Source organism: Sorex araneus, chromosome 3 (assembly GCF_027595985.1).
Source record: "Sorex araneus isolate mSorAra2 chromosome 3, mSorAra2.pri, whole genome shotgun sequence".
Lineage (NCBI taxonomy): Eukaryota > Metazoa > Chordata > Mammalia > Eulipotyphla > Soricidae > Sorex > Sorex araneus.
This window is the reverse complement of record NC_073304.1, coordinates 172,270,652-172,290,271: the sequence shown is the minus strand read 5'-3', so window position 1 is coordinate 172,290,271 and position 19,620 is coordinate 172,270,652. Positions and strand designations below refer to the sequence as shown.

The window sequence follows — 19,620 nt, the reverse complement described above, 5'->3', positions numbered from 1 at the left end:
CCCTGAGCACCACCAACAAGCACATGCAAAAAAGTGCAAAGGACACGAAGAAGGAGCTTATGGCGAAGGTCATACAGACAGAACAGGACAAATGAAAAGATGATCAGTTTTGCAGGTAGTGCTAATAAGGGCACAGCAGGTAGAGCACCTTGCCAACTGTTATTATTAATACCTGAAAAAAACATATTTTAATTCTGGGGCGACTCCTGGCCTTACTTGGGGCTCACTCCTGGCTCTAAGATCAGAAATCACGCCCAGCGGTGTTCAGGGATGCTGGGGATACAATCTGTGATGGCTGCGTGAAAGTCAATCTCACACGCTGTACTATCTCTCCAGCTCCTGAAATTTTATCTTAATTATTTACCAAATATGTGTGTGTAGTGGGGGCTGGGGGAGGTGTTGGAAACCCCAATGGTGCTCAGGGGCTACTCCTGAACTCTGTGCTCAGGGATCACGTCTGGCGGTGTTTAAGGGACCATACGGGATGCCGGGGATCAAACTCAGCTTGGCTGTGTGCAAGGCAAGGGCCCTACCTGCTGTACTATGGTCCCGGTTCCTAACGGTGGTTTTATTTATCTAATTTCAGCAGGTAGGGCGTTTGCCTTGCATACAGCCAATCCGGGTTCGATTCCTCCGTCCCTCTCGAAGAGCCCGGCAAGCTACTGAGAGTATCCCGCCCACAGGGCAGAGCCTGGCAAGCTACCCATGGCATATTTGATATGCCAAAAACAGTAACAATAAGTCTTACAATGGAGACGTTACTGGTGCCCACTTGAACAAATCGATGAACAATGGGAGGACAGTGATACAGTGTTAGCTTTAAACTATTTGTTTTGGTTTCTGTTTTTGCCATGTAGAAATATTTAAAAAATTAAGCGGTCACACTTATCAGGTTTTAGGTGACTTGCTTAGATAAGCACTTTCTCCACTGCAAGATTACAAAGAAAAGAATTCCTGTGTTTTCTTCGACTACTTTAAAGAACTGGGGGGTGGGGGGCTCTTAAGTGCTGGGGGCCCAGGGGCCGCTCCCGCCCAGCCTCTGCCAACCAGGTCATTTGGATGAGTACGATTGGCCCAGGCACGGGGTACGGCCTTCGACCTGAGCATTAACTCATGGCCCTGGTTGGCTGAGAACTGTTGGGAAGGGCACTGTTTGGGAGCCCCCCAGACCCTCAAATCCACTGACTCAGTGCCACCCCCCGAGGCCCACAGCAGAATGCGGCTTCAACAATAGAAAATGCAGTGCCAGGATCAGTGCCACACCCCTGAGCATCAGGGTGGGGTGGAGGGGAGCTTCCTCTTGGGGTCAGGACAGGGAGGCTGCTAACTGGGTCTCTGCTTCCCTGAGTGATGCCCGAGACAGCCGAGAGACAGGCATGCCACCCTCGGCCCCCAAAGCAGGCTCTTCCCGCCTGCCGCCTCCCCTCGCTCAGCCAGAGCCTGGCTGTCGGGTTTAGAGGACGACACGTCCCCTCGGCCCATGGAGGGGTCCCTGTGAAGCCGGTTTCCAGACCCCGACTGGTAGCACTGCGGCTGGTGCCAGAGGCAGTCTGGACCGTCACTCCCACGATCACCACCGCCCCCTTGTTCGGGACGAGCCTGGGCAAGATGGCTCTGGCTCCTTCCACCTCCCAGGAATAAGTATCCGAGCATCAGACCAGCTCCCAGCAGTTTGTCCAACTCGCCCTCTCCTGGGATAAAAGGGGCATCTATTCTCGGGACCCCCGTGGATGCTTCATTGCCTGTCCTACACGTTCAGTATCCACGCGCAACCTTCCCCAATGCCCCGAGGCCTGAAGGAGATCTGCTCCAACTCACGAGCTGGAGACAGAGAAACAGACCGAGCCAGACAGACCCGACCTCACGGGCGCGCGTCCTCCCTCCCCCTCCTACTGCCACATGCTCCAGGTGGGCCCAGCCGGAGTGGGGCTCAAAGCCTATCCTTGCCACTCAGACTGCTGACCTCAGCTAAGTGACTCACTGGCCCAAATCTCCGGGACCAACAGAGTTTTTGGGTTGAGAACAAGAGCGAAGGCTGGTAAAGACTAGCACTGGCCTTGGCCGAGCGTGTCGGCCAGTGGAATAACCGCCCTCCACACACCGGGCCTGACTGGGGCTTGCGGACGCCTCGCCGGAGCCTTCTGGAGCAGAGACGGTGCAGACAGAACATTCTCGGGGGAAACCGAGGACCGGGGAGGAAAGGGGCTGCCTCCAAGCCCTGGTCCAGCCTCGCGCCAGGGCAGGGGCTCCGATTCTTCACCCAACGCTCTCCGCATTCCACTGCATCTCTCACATCTCACACCCACGCGGGGGGAGACGCGGGAGCCGGTCAGATGCAGACAGCCGGTCGCCTGCCGGGACGACCGAGTCCTCCCTGCAGCAGCCCTTTTCACTGGACCTCACGGAGCCCAGCTGCCCCCCGGCTGCTGTTTCTCATGTTGTACTCAGAACCCACCCCAGCAATTTGGAAACTGCAGGTGACAACATCCCTGGGGGAATTAAGGGTGCTCTCTGCCCTTGCCTTCACTGGCCGCCGCCCCCATGCCACCTTTGGTGAAACCCGGAGAGGGGCTGGGGAGAGGGATCGAGCAAGGGCTGCAGCCGGGGCTTTGCACGCAGCTGCTCTGGCAGGGTCGCTCCCTAGCCCCTGGCACCCCTCAATCCCAGCCCAGCCCCCAGGCAACGGAGCGCAGGAGGCAGGCGGGAAAACGGGGCGGGACTTACTGCAGGACGTGTAGTTCCTCCAGCCGGTGACGGCGATGCCCTGCGTCTGGCATGTGCTGGCGTAGTTCTGCAGCCAGGAGCAGGCGGTCTGCACGGCGCCGCCGTCCACGCAGGCGTCCAGCAGGCAGTTCTTATGGAAGAAGGCGGGGTTGACCTTGCTGTGGCACTTGGTGAAGCCGGCCAGCGGGCTGGGGATGAGGCCGCACAGCTGCTGGGCCTTGGAGAACGTCTCCACCTTGGTGCAGGTCGGGCAGTGGTCCCCGCAGCCCACCTGGCAGAAGGTGTCCCTCTGCACCCAGCTCTGGCCGAACTCGCTGACGCTGGCCGCCGGCAGGCCCAGGGGCAGCTCCAGGTCGTCGTCGGGGTCACCGTTGTAGCGGCCGCAGAGGCCCTGCGTGGCATTCTGCAGGCTGCGCGGTACCGTGATGGACAGGAAGGTCCGCCAGTCGTACACGACCTTCAGGCCGAAGTCGGTCTCCACCACCACGTGGAAGCCGAAGGAGAAGATGTTCACCTTCCCCTGCCCCAGCTTCAGGGGCAGGTAGAGGCGCTCGTGGTTGACCTGCGGGAGGGGACGGGGGCGGCATCAGAGCCGTGTCCGTCAGCTGCCCTGACGAGGAGCTTGGCAGGCTCTCGGGAAGATCCCCCGGACGGTAATGTGCCTATTCGTTTCCCAGCCTTCTGTTTCCGTGGCACTATTTCCCCCGGGAGTTCAAATTGTTTTCTCCAAGGTAATGAGAGGGTAATAAGAATTCAATTAAGGCTTAGACTAAAATACCCCCACCTCCAACTTCTGTGTTTCTATTTCCAGCTCGGCCAGGGGTGTATTTGAGGTGGGCACCCAGGAATTCGTTCCTCGGGGGTTTGTTTTCCTCCTGACCAGGAACTCTCCCGGATACCTCCATTCTTCACCCCTCCTCAACCGTCCGCTTGGCCTCCAGACCCAGCCCCTCCCTCTGCCCCCTACAGAGCCAGCCCCGGACTCAGACTGGGAGAGAGAGAGAGAGAGAGAGAGAGAGACAGAGAGACAGAGAGAGAGACAGAGAGAGACAGAGACAGAGACAGAGAGAGACAGAGAGAGACAGAGAGAGAGACAGAGAGAGAGACACAGAGAGAGAGACAGAGAGAGACAGACAGAGAGACAAAGAGAGAGACAGAGAGAGAGAGAGAGAGAGAGAGAGAGTGTGTGTGTGTGTGTGTGTGTGTGTGTGGCACAAGTTGAGCCCCTCTCTCCCCATATGTTTCTGGCATCTTGGCTCCTCTCTGGTTTCAACTTCTTAGCCATGTAACCACCGCCCTGGTTACTCAGTGCATCCCCCCGCCCCTCATCCTGGCACCCCTAGCTGCCTCTCAAGCTTTTTCGGGCTTTTGGTCTTCTTCTAAGTTAGAGCTTGTTAGCAGCCCCTCCTCGGGCCTCCCTGTGGGATCTCTGCTCCCTCTCCCTTGGCATCAGCCCTATCGGGTGCCACGCGCTTTCTGACCTCATCCAAGCTGACCCCAGCACCCTGATTCTCTCTCAGGTGCTCCCCTGCTCCTGCGGGGGGCCGCCCTCCTGCCTGGGGCTGCTGGGATGACACATGCTGGGAGGGCAGGGACTCGCTCTCCGAGCCAAAGGGAGCTCAATTCACTGCCATGCACGCCACCACTGAGCACAGGACACCCCCCCCCCCGTCGGGCCCCTCTCCTGGATCCCAAAAGTGGCTGGTGGACAACCCGGGGGGCTCCTTGGTTGGGGCAGCCTCACCCCAGCTTGGCCGCTGCCTTCCAGGCCTGCTGCCTCCTGCTTTGTCCCCCCATGTCTCTCCCCCGTAAGGTTGCTCGCCCTTGGGTGAATGCTGCATCACCTCATCCCAGCAAAGCCCCATTTCCGGATCAGGCCACATTCGGATGCCAGGGCCGAGAGTTCAATCTGGCTTTTCTTTTTTGTTTGTTTTTGAACCACCCTGGGGATGCTTGGGGCTTATTCCTGGCTCTGCACTCAGGAGTTGCTCCTGGTGGTGCTCGGGGGACCATCTGGGATGCCAGGAATCGAATCCCGGTTGGCTGCATGCCAGGCAAATGCCCTCCCTGCTGTATTATTGCTACAGCCCTTAAACCTATCTTTCCTAGAGGGGCCTGGGGAAAGACGCATTCCATCTCACCGCAGGATTAATGAGGAAGTAATGAGCTTCTTGGGTGAGTTGGTGGAGGGGGGTGGGGCCACCCTTGCCAGGGCCCCACTTTTCAGCCCATGCCCAGCTGGGAAGAGTGCATGGCCTTCCAGTCTCTGGCAAGGAGACTGGGTGCGGGATGCATGGAAGGTTCTGGAGCCTGCGGGGTAGGGTGCACACTCACTCTGAATTATTAATATGTGGTACAGGCTAGGCTGGTCCGTGATTTGCATTTGTTTTTCCTGTGATGTTATTATTAGTCACCCTCACTCCCCGAGAGAAGAATAATAGCAGCCGCTCCTGACAGGGGGCAAGGACAGGCGGGCAGAAGGCGGCCGGGAGCCAGCACCACCCGTGCAGGGGTGACAAGGAAGCGATTCCTGGGCATGCTGGGCCCCTCCTGACTCAGACCTTCGCTGCACTGAGTAGGGCTGGAGGTCAGGGGAAAGGTCCTGGCCAAGGGGCAGTGGACATCAATCTGGACTCGGCAGCCCAGACAGGGTGAGGGTGAGCTGAGAAGGCGATCCACTCCCGGGGTCCGGGGGGCCTCACTTGGCCTCAATCCCACAGCCCAGGCCTCGGAGGTCTGTGAGCCCCCCGCTTCTGTCTGTCCCCCCCCCCTGCTGTGCCGCGCAGCTGCAGGAGCCTGTCCTCCGCCGAGTGCTGGGGATGGAAAATGGTGCCAGCAGGGCTGTCCCCAGAGCTCTGCAGGAGACACGGGGGCCTGGGAGTGGAGATGAATGCTCCCTGCTGGGCCCCACATGGGATAACACCCCTCCCTCGGGGACCAGAGGTCAACAGGGGAGTGGGCAGAGCCTCAGCTTACAAATGCCATCAGACCTCCAGAAAGGGCAGGGGCTGACTGGGACCCGAGGTCTCCTGACCCTACTCTGCCCCCTTCACAGGGGTGGCAGCCCCAAGCTACAGACTGGCCACCCAGCTGGGTCCCGGGGGTCTGGGCTCTCTCTCTTGTACAGACTGTTATGTTGACGAAGGACCTGACTGCTCCCTACTAGGGGGTTGTACCTTGGGCAGTTCAGAGTCCGGATCCAGGAGGTCAAGGGGCAGGGCCCTCTGGCCCGCCTGTGCTGAGCTGACTCCTGCCTCCAAGGCACCCTGAACACCTGAATACCACTTATGGGCCTTGCTGGGCCCGAGCCACGCCCCCACCCAAAGCCCCGCCCCCTGAAGCTCCTCCCCCTAGACCCCGCCCCCAAGCCCCCCCACCCGGGGCCCACTCCTCTCCGTGGCCCCTCCCCTCCCTGGAGCTCCTCCCCCAGGGCCTGCCCTAGAGCCCCGCCCCACCCATGGCCCCACCCCTCTCTGAAGCTCCTCCCCTATGCCCCGCCCCTCCATGAAGCTCCTCCCTAGCCCCGCCCCACTCACGCACCAGCACCGTGTGCTTGTAAGCCCTGTGGATCACGATGCTGTAGCCGAACACAGTCACGTCCACCTGCTTGACCCACAGGGCCAGCGATGGGTCCCGGTCCTCGTTCCTGGCGGTGACAGTGAACCTGGGGAGCGTGTGCGAGCTGGGCCTGCTCCCGGTGGTGCACAGGATGAGCGGGCAGCTCGTCTGGAAGTCGAAGGCGAAGCCGTCGAAGGTGAGGTAGTGGCCGTAGCCAGCGACGATGCAGGAGGCGTCGGTGCGAGGCTGGCAGTAGTGCAGGCCGTCCTCCTCCATGCAGAACTCATCATCCCTGCACGGGAGGGTCTCGCAGTGGACACTGTTGTCGCTGCCGTTACAGTAGCAGAAGATCTGGCAGTCCTGGTCCATCCAGAAGGTCTCGTTGGTGGCCAGCAGGTGGCCCTCGAAGTTGCAGCCACACTCGCTCCGGCTGACACACTGGCTGCCCTGCAGGGCGTAGCCCTCGTCACACTGGCAGCCCTCAGAGCAGCTGTCCACGCAGATGGGTCCCAGGGCCAGGGTCTCACACGTCTCCGTGCATGCCACACACTCCTCGAAGTGACTGTTCTCCGGGCAGTCGAGAGCTGGGGGTGGGCAAGGAGAAAGCAAGCTTGAGTGTGGGGCCGGGGCCAGAGGCAGCAAGTGGGTTCCCTCTGCAGTGCACACAGGTCAGGTTTGCCCAGCCAGTCTGTGGCAGACCCCAGACCCACGGCACTGTCAGGGTGGGGGCCAGGGATCCACGGCACTGTCAGGGTGGGGGCCACGGATCCACGGCACTGTCAGGGTGGGGGGCCACGGACCCACGGCACTGTCAGGGAGGGGGCCACGGATCCACGGCACTGTCAGGGTGGGGGGCCACGGATCCACGGCACTGTCAGGGTGGGGGGCCACGGACCCACGGCACTGTCAGGGAGGGGGGCCACGGACCCACGGCACTGTCAGGGCGGGGGGCCACGGATCCACGGCACTGTCAGGTAGGTAGGAAGCAAAGACTCTGGTGCAATGCTTGTAAGCCTGTTCTGTTGGGGACCATCCTGTTCCACCAGCTGGTGGCCTAGTCTCACACCCTCCCCCCATTTCATGCACATGCGTCTCGCCTGTGCCCCCTGGGAGCATCCCGGGGCTCTCCAGGAGGCCCTGACTGAGAAGCACGGCCCTAGGGCACTTGGCTCCCTGCTGTGCGCCTGCTCCTGGCACCTGGGAGGTGGGCATGCAAAGCCGGGGAAGCCTTTTCTCTTGCTGCTGGGTTGTGTTAGTTTGGGGGCCACACCTGGCCGTGCTCAGGGAGCACTCTTGGTGGGGCGACATGCAGTGTCAGGGCAACAGAAGGCCAGTGCCTTACCCCCTTGCGTCTCTCTGGCCCCGAAGCCAGGGGTGTCTCCTCCCCTTCAGCTCCCAGAGAGGGAAACTGAACCCAGCTAACAAGGACCAGGGAGAGATCCAGCCCCTGCTCTCCTGGGGAGAGAACGTTCTAGAAAGAAGGGGCGTGTTGAGGCCACTGAGACCTGTGGACGGCATCCCCGTGCTCTGCTGACCCAGGCCGACACGGATCGGCCGTTCTGAGGCTGCAGACCCACGGCGGGAGCTGCACCTCCTCTGTGCCGCCCTCTCTGACACGGCTCTGAGGAGATTCACACTCGCCCTTGGCTGCCGGGGCTCCACCACCCGCCCGCCCACCGTCTCCCGCACATGGTAACCCTGTTACTGGCCCCTTCTCTGCGCCCCACCAGCCTGACCCTGTCCACACGTTTCCTCTCCAAGTGCACCTGGGCCCAGAAGCCTCTGTGCCACAGAACAGAGTGTCCGGACTCCCAGCATGCCCTGGCACGCCGGAATCTGACAAGGGCAACTGCTTGCTGGGGAATGTGAAGGAAGGACAGTGCTGCCCAGCCCGTGCTGTCTCCGGGAGCGTGCTGGCCCCTCCCTCTCCCGGGAGGACCAGGTCTCGCCTTCCCGACGTGCTCCGTTTGCGCGCTCGAAATCATTCCGAGAGCGCGCCTCTGATCCCCGGGCACGGAGGGCACCGTGGGTCAACCACCAGCTGTGCCCGCCAGTGCCAGCGCCACGACCGGCAGCTTCTCGCCCCTCCTGGGCTCCGAGAGGGGCCCCTCTTGCTGTGGACCACGAGGGCCCGAGGCTGGTTCTGCGCTGATTAACTGTGTCTGTGCAGAGGGAGTCTCACATTTGTCTCTAAATTATGAATGTTATAACTCTGACTGCAGGTTTATGGTGATAGCAAATAACATGACTTATTTAAACGGCTCGAGCTTTCTGACTTATTGTGTTGTCTGGATTCGTCTGGAAGTCTGGAACATACCGACGTGAAGTAATAAACCTCCCCTGGCCCCTGGAATGCCTTCGTGATATCCCTTAATTGGGCAGCCTGGCTCTGTGCACAGGAGAGCCAGTTAGAAATACCTGGATGTGGAGGCAGGGTCTGTCTCCAGGGCTGGGGAAGACTCTGCCCGCGCTGTGGACCCCTGGTCCCGTCCAATCCCCTCCAGATCAGCCGCCCAGGCACGTTCAGGCCTGCCCGCCATGTCTACAAGCATGGCCAGGAGGCGAGGGGGACATCCAGTTTGTGCCCTGGGGAGCCATAGTCCTTATGGCTGCTCCTGAATCTCTCTAAAATCAGGCTTCTCGGGGGTCTTCTGGGTCTCCACAGGCCAGATGCGGGGGGCGAGGAGCTCTCGGGCTGCTCTCCCCGAGCAGGGCTGCCATGCTCACAAAATCACCCCGAGCCTCGCTCTGCCTGGGAGACGCCTGGAGAGACGGCCTTGGGCAGGCACGGCCCCACACCTAGGGGACCGGGGACTCCGGACTCAGCCATCCCGAGCGCAGGAGCAGGAGAGCAGCGGTACTAGGGAAGCTGGAAGCAGGACTGTGGGGAGTGGGGTGAGGGAGTGGGGGCTGGGAAAGTGGCCCGGGGGCCGTGGTGTGCTGTCACGGGACTCAAGCGAGAGCCTCCACGGAAGGGGGATCCCAGAAGCCCAGCTGCCTCAAAAGACGTGCTCGCAGGGCGCCAGTGCCCTGAAACACACACGCGGGCTGAGTGACAACTACACTTAGGAGTCACACCTGCTGGGACTTGTTCTCCAGCATGGCTGGTGCTCAGCAGGGACATACCCGCCCCCTCTGAGTGACAGTCACGAATGCAAGAAGGTTCCCGTGGCAGTGGGTGATCCTCACCGACACCCTGGTTTCTAATAACACTCCTCACCCCAAATGGCGGCGGGGCTCAATGGGGCGATGGGTGACTCTCTCTGGGGCAAGGAAGGTGAAGAGATGAACGTGCAGCTCGTTTTGTTATGCAGAAGCTTAAAAAAATGCTCAAAAACTACAGTCACACTATAAACACATCTAGGTGGTCAATATCAGAGGGGTCCCAACTCTGGAACAATTATAAATGAAGCTAAGAAATTATAATAGTTAACAATAAAATAGCCAACAAAATAATACAACCAAATATAAATCATTGAAAAATAGTAACTTATGTGTCTGTACAGGTAACATGGTAACTGATGTGAATGGGATGGATGGATGGATGGATGGATGGATGGATGGAGTGAATAGAGGTGGGTGACGGATGGAGACGGATGAAGGTGATTGGGTGGATGTGGAGAGACTAACGTAGACAGTAGGCGGATGCATGCATGGGTGGATGTGGTCAGAGGGGTCTTGATGGATGAATGCTAGCAGATGGGTGTGGACAAATGAATAGGTATGCATGGTTGGATGGATGGATGGTGGGGGTGGATGGATATGGTTGGATGAATGGAAATGTACAGATGATAGACATGGGTGGAAGAATGTGGGGGTGGATGGATGGATGTGGATGAATGGATGGATATAGGCAGATGAATGTGAGTGAATGGATGCGAATGGATGGATGTAGGTAGGTGGATGTGGCTGGATGGATGTAGATGGATATGGATGGATAGACATGAATGGATAGATGTAGACAGATGGATGAATGTGGCTGGATGGATGTAGATGGATGTGGATGGACAGATGTGGATGGATGGATGTAGGCAGATGGATGTGGCAGTATGTAGATGGATAGGATGGATAGACATGAATGGATAGATGTAGACAGATGGATGAATGTGGCTGGATGGATGTAGATGGATGAATGGATGTGGATGGATGAATGAGAATGGATGGATGTAGACAGATGGATGAATGTGGCTGGATGGATGTAGATGGATGTGGATGGACAGATGTGGATGGATGGATGTAGGCAGATGGATGTGGCTGGAGGGATGTAGATGGATGAATGGATGTGGATGGATGGACGAATGTAGGTGGATGAATGGATGAGGATGGATCGACGGATGTGTATAGATGTTTGAATACTTGATATACAGGTGACGGGCAGACAGAAAGAACTGCTTACAACACAACAGCACTAGCTGACAGGTGACAGAGGTGGGAGTGTTGAAGGAGTCAAGCATCAGTTTCTACACATCACACTAAAGATGGATACAAGCAAAACCCGTCCCTGGGCCCCAAATCAAGTCGCAGTATTCTGACGAAGTGCAGGGGACTTTGCTGTGCAGTGTCAAGAACCTGCCTCCATCCCTCCTTCCCGACCATGCCTCAGTGGGAGAGAGAGGGCAGCATGGCCAGAGAGGGGTCATCGTGCTCTGCTGTGGCATGGGGAGAGATGTCTCTGACCTCTGGGCAAGGGTGTGTGTGCCGGGCGCAGGGAACCTGGTCCTCCCGGCGAGGCACCAAGCCAAATGCGGGGTGGCACTATCTCTAATGAGGAGGGGTGCACTCGTAAGGAACAACCGAGTCGTGAAGACCAAGGAAGCTGGAGCAGACAGACTCAGGGTGGTGCTCAGAGCAGCATCAGGAAGGAAGATGCGGGAAAGATGCTCAAGCACCGTGTCGCCTTCATACTCCAACCCCAGCGACAACCCCAGCGACAGGACCAAGGGGCCCACGGGCAGGGGGGGGTCCAGATCCCAAGAAATGCACAGACAGTGCCCGCGTCTCCTCCCACGACTAGACAGATGCTTCAACAGGTGGGCAAGTGACCAAGAGTTGGCTCACCGGGGCAGATCCCCGACCCTCCGTGCAACTCTGAATTTACTCCAAAGAAGCGAAAGGACACACTTAGGAAGAAACGGGCTGGAAGAACAAAGACAAGAGGGAGAGGAAGGGCCCTTCACGGTGGCCCCGGTCTGGGTTGCGTGCCAGGGTTCTGGGTAGGACAGAGCTGCTGTCCCCTGGGGCAGTCCTGGCTCCTGGCCTGGGTCCCACACCGCCCCATCCCTCCTACCCTCCTACCCTTCCTTGTCCTTGCCCCTTGTGGCCTCCCTGATATGCCAGGGTGTCACATAACCATCCCTCTCGGCCACTTTTCCTAATTACTGCTTGTACTGAAACTGCCCTGCTGACAAGGGTCAGGCACTCTGGGGACAAGACAAAAGACCAGCAACATGGGACTCCCTTCCCGGCCACTGCTGTGTCCCCCCGGAGAGTCCGGCTTTATCTGCTCTATGGAAGGCAACCGCCTTTGCTGGGACTGAGTGGGGCCCATCTTTGCCAGGAGAGGAGGCAGAGAAAAGCCCTCACCGAGACGCTCCGTCCTGCACTGTCCAGAGGAAAGCATGGCGGCAGGGCAGCCAACGCCTGGCCCCGAAATAAGCCCCTGCGTCACTCCCAGAGGGAGAAAGAGCCTGGTGGCCGCAGAGAAGCACTGTGGGAGACCAGCCATTGGCCTGGGAGCCCCCTTCTAACGAGCAGGAGTGCCAGAGCAACAGTACAGCCAGCAGGACGTTTGCCCACACACGGCTGAGCGGATTCAAATCCCCGACACCACATACGGTCCCCCGAGCCCTGCCAGGAGTGATCCCTGAGCACAGAGCCAGGAGTGATCCCTGAGCACAGAGCCAGGAGTGATCCCTGAGCACCGCCAGGTGTGCACCCTCCCAAAAAACCAACATCAGGGGACACTCAGCATCCCCCCCCAACTCCCACCTCCCAGCAGGCACCCCCAAGCACTCACGGCAGAAGTCGTAGGTCCTCCAGGGGCCCACCTCCACGTCGGCGTTCTTGCAGGCGCCGGCGTAGCGGGCCACGGAGTCACAGAGCTCCGACTCGTTGCCCCCGCTCTGGCACAGGCGGAAGAGGCAGGTGCGGTAGTAGGCGGTGACGTTGACCACGCCGTGGCAGTCCAGGAAGGAGCTGTTGGAGGGGTCGTTGATGACGCCGCAGCGGGCGCGGCTGCGGTAGAACTTGAGCAGCTCTGAGTCGTTGCCGCAGGCCTTGAGCAGGTCCCCGCACTCGCCGTTGCAGATCTCCTCGAAGGTGGCCCAGCCCTCCAGGAAGGCCGCCAGGTTGTCCGTGCACTTGCCGCTGGGCAGGCAGAACTCGTCGCTGGCGTTGGCGTTGAAGAAGCCGCACAGGCCGCCCGTGCAGTTGAAGTAGGCGGTGGAGAGGCGGATGGACAGCAGCCCCGAGTCCGAGTACTGCACGGCCAGCAGGCCGCGGGACTCCACCGTTGTGCTGTTCCTGTGGCGGAAGATTTCCAGCCTCTCCGAGGGGTGGAAGAAGGGCAGGTCCACGTCCTGGCCGTTCACCTGGAAGAAAGCAAAGTGGATTACTCCGAGCCACCCTGAACCCCGCCGACCACAGGCTGCGAGGCACGGCACGGTTCTGCCTTGTCACGGCGGCTCCCTTAAGAGTGGTGGGGGGGGAACCCAGTAGACTGGCTGTCATGCCCACAATTTGCCTCCGGGTACCATCTTCACGCACCAACAGCCCTGGCCCAGAGACGCCCAACTGAATCCCAGAAGGGGTTAGCGCCACACAGAGATGTCTGTGGAACCCAACCTTTTACAATCTAGAAATTTATATTTACATTCATGGCCGTGCAAGCTCCCGTGGTATTCAAAATGAGCAATGGAAAATAAATGATCTAGTGCCTGCCCCTGGCAGGCAGGCTTGAATGGTGGTGGGAAATTTCGAGCCAAACATAATGCTCCACATTAGAGAGAGAATATTGGGGAAATTGCCGTAGAGGCAGCAGGGTGAGGACTGGGATGTGGGTGGTGGAAAATGTGCACTGGTGGAGGGATGGGTGTTCCATCATTGTGTGGCTGAATCTCAAGCATGAAAGCTTTGAAATTCTATCTCACGGTGATTACAATTAAAAAAACAAAAGTAATGAGAAGTTCATGCCCAATTCAATCAGCTTAATCAATGGCTGAACAAATAGCAGTACTCCTACATTATTTAAAATATATATACATATATACATGTATTAATTACAATGCTATGGAGTGATTATTTATAAAAACTGTTTACAAATATGAAAAGAACATCTATCTACAGCCTGTGGTATCTGTACACTTCAGGAAGTCTGACTGCATTAAAGTGTAATGGAACAGTCAAAAAAAAACAAGAGCGGTTGGAGATGGCGTCGATGTGGCCGAACTTCTCTGGGGTGTCTCTCTGCAGGCTCCCCTGGGGTGTGGGAGGGCCCAGTGTGGAAACATGAGCAAGCAGCATCCCCGGCCCAGTTCTCTCCATCCCGGCCACAGCCCTCTTCCCACCCCTCTCACATCCTCCTCGCCTTCACCTCCTGCTTCCCTAGGCCCCAGCCCCCCAGGGCCTGCCGTGGGGTCTCACTGCACAGTTCTTGGTCCACGAAGCTTCCCCCTTTCCTAATGAGCCAATCTCCGCCGAGAGATGGTGTATGGCTGTCATTGTGTCCCAAGCTGCCGGGACGGGCCCGTGAGACTGGGAGCAGGTGGGTGGTGCCCCGGTGTCACCCCCCAGAGACTCTCAGATAGGCGAGTCGGTGTCCTGCAGGCCTGGGCTAAAGCTGTGTCCCCCTCTCTCTGCGCCTCCATTTCTGGCCACAACATGAGGACATGAGCCTCGGCCCACAGGAGTGCCCGTGAACTGGTGCCTGCAGTGCCAGCGTCACCCTACTGAAGGGGAGATTCCAGCGGCCCCCTCCCCCCTTATCTGGGGCCTATCACAGGGGAACGCTCCCAAGTGCTCCCACTGGCCTCACGGACAGAGGCACAAAGGCCGCCAGAAAGTTCGGGGGGAGAAGGGGGACCTGCAGGGGGCCACTGGTGCCACCTTACCTTGACCTCCAAGGCCCCGAGGCCTCCGACCTTGACCTCCTGGTCGGCCACGAGGATGCGGAGCCCGCGGAGCCAGCCGGGCCCGGCGTCCGGCTTCTTCTTGCTGATGTCGATCTCCAGGTAGTCGGGGTGCTGGGGGCAGGTGCGCAGGAGGGTGTAGGAGACGTCGGCGGGGAAGGCGTAGGCGGCCCCGTCGAAGGTGTGCAGCACCTGCAGCTGGCTGAGCAGGCAGGCCGTGTCTCGCCGCGGGAAGCAGCCCTGGTAGCCGTCCTCCACGGCGCACACCTCGCCCGCGCGGCAAGTCTTGTTGAAGCAGTACACGTCGCCACCCTCCTCGCACAGGCACTGCACCGTGCAGTTGGCCGTGGCCCAGAAGAACTCGCCCAGGGCGTGGTAGTGGCCGTCGAAGTCGCAGCCGCACTGGTACAGGGGCACGCACTGGCCCGCGCTGAGCACGAAGCCGTCGTTGCAGGCACAGCCCTCCGTGCAGGGCGCCGCGCAGTTCTGCGAGGCCGTGAGGTCCGAGCAGGTGTCCGGGCAGCTGCTGGTGCACACGGAGTAGTGGCTGAAGCTCGGGCACTGCACCGTGGACACTGGCGGGCGAGAGAGCAGGCACGGGGCGGTCAGGGGTGCAGGACCCACCAAGAACACCTGCCCTTAACCACCTGTGGGCGCCCAGTGGCCGAATCCCTGGGGGCCTCACTGCCAACACTGACATGGGGCTTCGGGCCAGCAGGGGGCGCTGTGCCTTGTGTGGGAGGCACCGGCTAGCTCCCCCGTTGGCTATGCACCCCACCCCCTCCACATCCCCACGCATGGGAAGCAGGGGCTGGCAGGGGGCACCGTGTGGCACACAGGAGGGGAAGAGACCAGAAGCTGACCACGTTGCCATGTGAACCACGCAACGGGCTGGGCTGACTCTCAGGCCTGCCCCAGTCTCCAATTACCTGGGGATCTGCAAACGTCAGGCGGTCTTAAGATTCCAGCTCAGGACTCACCTACCAACTGATCAGGTGGGAAGGAATCGGCCCTTTCTTGTTTGTTTTGTTTGGGGGTCACACCCAACAGTGCTCAGGGGCTACTCCTAGCTCTGCACTCAGGAATGACTCCTGGTGGGGCTCAGGGGACCATCAATCCTGACGCCCCCGTGCACGGCAAACGCCCTGCCTGCTGTACAATCACTCCAGCCCTGCATTGCCCATTTTAAGGAGACAATTCAACATGCATAAAAAAAAGCCAAGCCAAGCAAACAACTGTGGGACAGTTTGAACTCGAGCCCTGTCCCCGAGGGAGGAAGCTGGAGATGAGAGATGAGCAGGAGAGACATGCAGGTGGAAGGGGCCAGCCCCTTTGTCCAGGAGACAGACGGGGACGTGAGACCCGGGAGCCCTGAGGTGCTGACTTCCGGGCCATCAATGTGCAGAAACATTCGAGTCTCCTGGGACCCAACAGGTGGGCTCCAGGGCCTAGCAAACCCGTTCCCTGAATTCTAGTCGCCCCACCGAAAGGGGGTAAGGGGAGGGGGACGGAAACAGGAAAGGGGGGTGGAGAGAGAGGACGGCAGGGAGGGCGCGTGCCTTGGATGCAGCTGACTTGGGTTTGACCGCCGGGACCCCACACACTCCCCCTGAGCACAGAGCAGGAGTCGGCCCTGAGGACCGCCGGGGATAGTCCCCCCGACCCCCAAAAGGAAAGAGAACAGGAAGGCAGCAGCGGCCCCCTAGGAAGAACACGTTACAGACACACATGGGGGGGGTGTCCCCGAGCTCGGGAAGGTCACTGGACAAGGACAGTGGGACCTGGCTCTGCTTGCTCTGGGCACGGCAGAGGCTGGTGAGTGACATCACTTCCCCCTTCATTTACGAAGTCTCTTGCTCTTGGCCCAGGTCTCGGAGCCGTGGGCAGGGCTGGTGCGTCTGTGTGACGGGCTGTTGGCGGTGTCCGGGGTGCGGGGAGTCAGCCCCACAGACCGGGCAGAAGCCTCTTCTGACCAGCTCCACCAGCTCCTCCTGCCCCGGCTGCCCGAGGGCCAAGCTCCCGCCAGCGCGTCTCCAGAAAACGGGGCACCAGGAAGAACCGAGGCTCGGAGGAGCCATCTGGGGTCCGTCTGGTTGAGAAGTCCCCTAACCACGCTGACGCCGGCCAGTCGGGAGAGGAACCCCGGGCGGCTTTGCTGGGACAGGGGTGTCTCTCTCTCTCTCCCCTGCGGTCTCTACTTCCTGCCAGCAGAGGGTCAGACACCCCCAAAGCAAGTCGCAAAGAGCTAAAGGGTCTGAAAGCAGAGAGACCCCAGGGGGTGAGCTGTTCTCCCAAACTTGCCCCCTGCCTGGCTGGGTCGGCCTCTGCCCCTCTGCTCCGCAGCGCCCCACTGTGGGCAAGGCCACGTGGAGTGCCCAGGCCGCTCCTGCTGGGGTTAACTTATTTTCTGAGTAGTCTGGGGACGGGGAGAAGTGGAAGGACCCTGGGACCTTTCCTGCACATAACTGGGAGGGGAGGGGCTGGAGCGATAGTCCAGCAGGGAGGGCGTTTGCCTTGTGTGCGGCCGACCCGGGTTTGATCCCCGGCATCCCATATAGTCCCCTGAGCACCGCCAGGAGTAATTCCTGAGTGCAGAGCCAGGAGTAAGCCCTGTGCATCGCCGGGTGTGACCCAAAAAGCAAAAAAATAATAATAAAAATAAAACAAAGACGGGGTGGGAGGGGTCCTGGTCTAAAGCAGGGGGGGGGGGCCCACGGGCGCCCCGAGCCGTCCCACTCACCGCATCCTGTCTGGCTCCTCCAGTCCCCGATGGGTATGCCCAGGGCCTGGCAGAGCAGCGCGTAGGCCTGGATGGCCTGGCACAGCAGGGTGCCGTTGTCGCGCACGCTGCACAGGTCGTACACGCAGCTGTGCAGGAAGGCCGTGGGGTCCACCACGGAGCCGCACTCGCCCAGCGGGCTGTCGCTCCTGTTGAGGAAGCCGCAGTAGTCGGGCCCCCAGAAGAGCGCCTCCGTGGCCGCGTCGCACTGGGTGCAGTTGTCCACGCAGCCCGAGCTGCACTGCCAGTCGGCGTGGTACACCCGCCAGCTCTCGCCCAGGTCCAGCACGGACATGGCGGGCCGGCCGTCGGGCCGCAGGAAGTCGTCCAGCGGGTTCTTGTTGTAGTTGCCGCAGAGCCCGCACGTGGAGTTGAGGTAGGAGCCCGGCACGGAGATGGAGGCGTAGTGCTGCCCGTCGAAGGTCACCAGGAGCCCGAAGTCCGTCTCCACGGCGGTGGCCATGCCGCTCTGGTAGATCTTCACCGCCCCCAGGTCTAAGGTGACAGGCAAAGAGGTCACCAGGTCGTTGACCTGCCAACAACAGGCAGAGGGCGGGGCGTGAGTGGGCGCCGGCTGGCCGAGACCACGGGCTCAGCGCAGGTCAAGAGGCGGCAAAGCTTCAGGGGGCTGGAGTGACAGGACAGCCGGGAGGGCGCTTGCATTATGCACAGCCGAGCCAGTTTGGTCCCCAGCACCCCAAAGGGCCTCCCTGAGCACGGTCGGGACTGATCCCTAGTATATCCAAGTGTGCCCCCCCACAAAAAAAAACCCCAAAACAGAACAAAGCAACTCAGGCCCCAGAGAGAGTTTCTCCCCTGAAGTCCAGGCTCCAGAACTAGCTGTCCACTGAGGCAGAGGCCAGCTGAGCCTGCGGGTGGCCCTGCATTTAAACCCTGACCAGAGGTCCCCCGGACACTGACCCAAACTCCAGGGACTGTGGCTTCCCTGCTTCCTGGCAGGCTGCAGGTCTTTTCTTAAAGGACCGTTCCCCTGTCTCCCCACCTCAACCCTCTCACCCAACCCTCTGGCTTTCATCAGCCGCAGACATTCCACAGACCCTTGCTGCCCCGGCCCCGCTGAAGCCGGGGCTGACACCTGCTCCCCTGGGACGGCTTTGGGGCTGCTCCCGCTAGGCCCCCGTCCACCATCCACCCCTGACCCTGGGGCATGCCATCGTTCAACCTCCATGAGGCAGAGCACGGCTCGGAGCTGGGTAGGCGGCTGGCCTGTTTCGTGCAGAGAAATAAGAAACAACATCGACGTCCTTGTCCCTGGGGGAACCCGGGTCCTTGGCGAGGCAGCATGGCAGATTGTTGGGGTGTGCACCATTGGAGGGCACTGGGGGGTGGCCAGGAGCTGCCCCCAGCCCTGAAGAGACCTCGTGCAGGAGACATTCTCAGAAGCAAGGGAGTGCTGCCCGGCTGGCCAGCGACGAGCAGGGGAAGCCAGGAAAAGAGCAGGCGCCGAGGGCCCCGGGCCAAGAACCAGGGCGGGGGTGACCAGACACAGGACAGTAGGCAGACAGGAATGGGAGAGAGGCGGGGTGGCCAGAGGCAAAACTGGGGACCAGGCGAGGCCCATGTCATCCTCCCGTGTCAAATGTCGTTCCGTCTCTGGGAATCGGAGACACTGCAGGGCCGAGAAACACCTGCCCAGCAGAGAACCAGAGCTAGAGAGAGAAACGGGAGGCTGGGGTGCACTCGTCTCTGCCAGGTGGAAGGCCGGAGTCAGGGAGAGAAAAGCCTGGAGGAAGGGAAGGCTGGGGACGGGCAGGGATGGTCTGCACTGATCCGGGCTGCGATGTGGAGGGCGCCCGGGGCTGAGGCTCTAGGAAGGCCAAACCCACCCTCTGCCGAAAGGGCTCCTCCGGCCTCCCCTGAGCGCCCGCTGGGCCCCGCTGGCCTCTCCAGGGCCTCGAGCAGGCGCCACGGGGCCCATGCCCTGGCTGTTGCTGCCGCCACCACGTCCTGGTTTCCTGCATGAGGCCTGCCCTAGCCAGGCTGGCTTCAGGCCCAGGCTGACCACAGGCACTGGCCTCTCCCAGCTCCCACGTCCCTTCTGCACTCTGCACCAGGCTCTCTGTGACCCTCTCAGGCGACGGGTGTCCGGCCACTTGCTGTTTGCTTCCAAAGTGCCCGGGGAAGGGGACAGAGCAATAGCACCGCAGGGAGGCACTGGCCTTGTACATGGCCCACCTGGGTCAGGGGTGATCCCTGAGCACAGGAGTAAGCCCTGAGCCCAGCCAGGTGTGGCCCCCGAACAAATACCACCACAGTGCCAAGGGGAGGAGCTCAGGGAGCACCTGGGGTCTCCCCTCCTCCCGTCCTGGACCTCCATGCCCGTGCAGTGCTCACTGGACCAATCTCCCCTCCGTGCTGTCCCTTCTCCTCTCTGGACCCCCGGCAGCATCTCCCTGGGCTGTGGGAGGAGCA

The 19,620-nt window shown here is 60.3% G+C and overlaps 1 protein-coding gene across 1 annotated transcript in view; it reads right to left on the bottom strand.

Moving 5' to 3' along the window:
* The window catches only part of TECTA (tectorin alpha), a 58,588-nt gene that overhangs the window by 18,229 nt on the left and 20,739 nt on the right, over positions 1-19,620 (bottom strand). The window contains exons 7-11 of the mRNA XM_055132181.1: positions 17,149-17,719; positions 14,391-14,983; positions 12,299-12,872; positions 6,265-6,866; positions 2,725-3,286 (exon numbers count right to left, since the gene is read on the bottom strand). Coding sequence (XP_054988156.1) covers positions 2,725-3,286; positions 6,265-6,866; positions 12,299-12,872; positions 14,391-14,983; positions 17,149-17,719 — 2,902 coding nt within the window. The remainder of the gene's footprint in view (positions 1-2,724; positions 3,287-6,264; positions 6,867-12,298; positions 12,873-14,390; positions 14,984-17,148; positions 17,720-19,620) is intronic.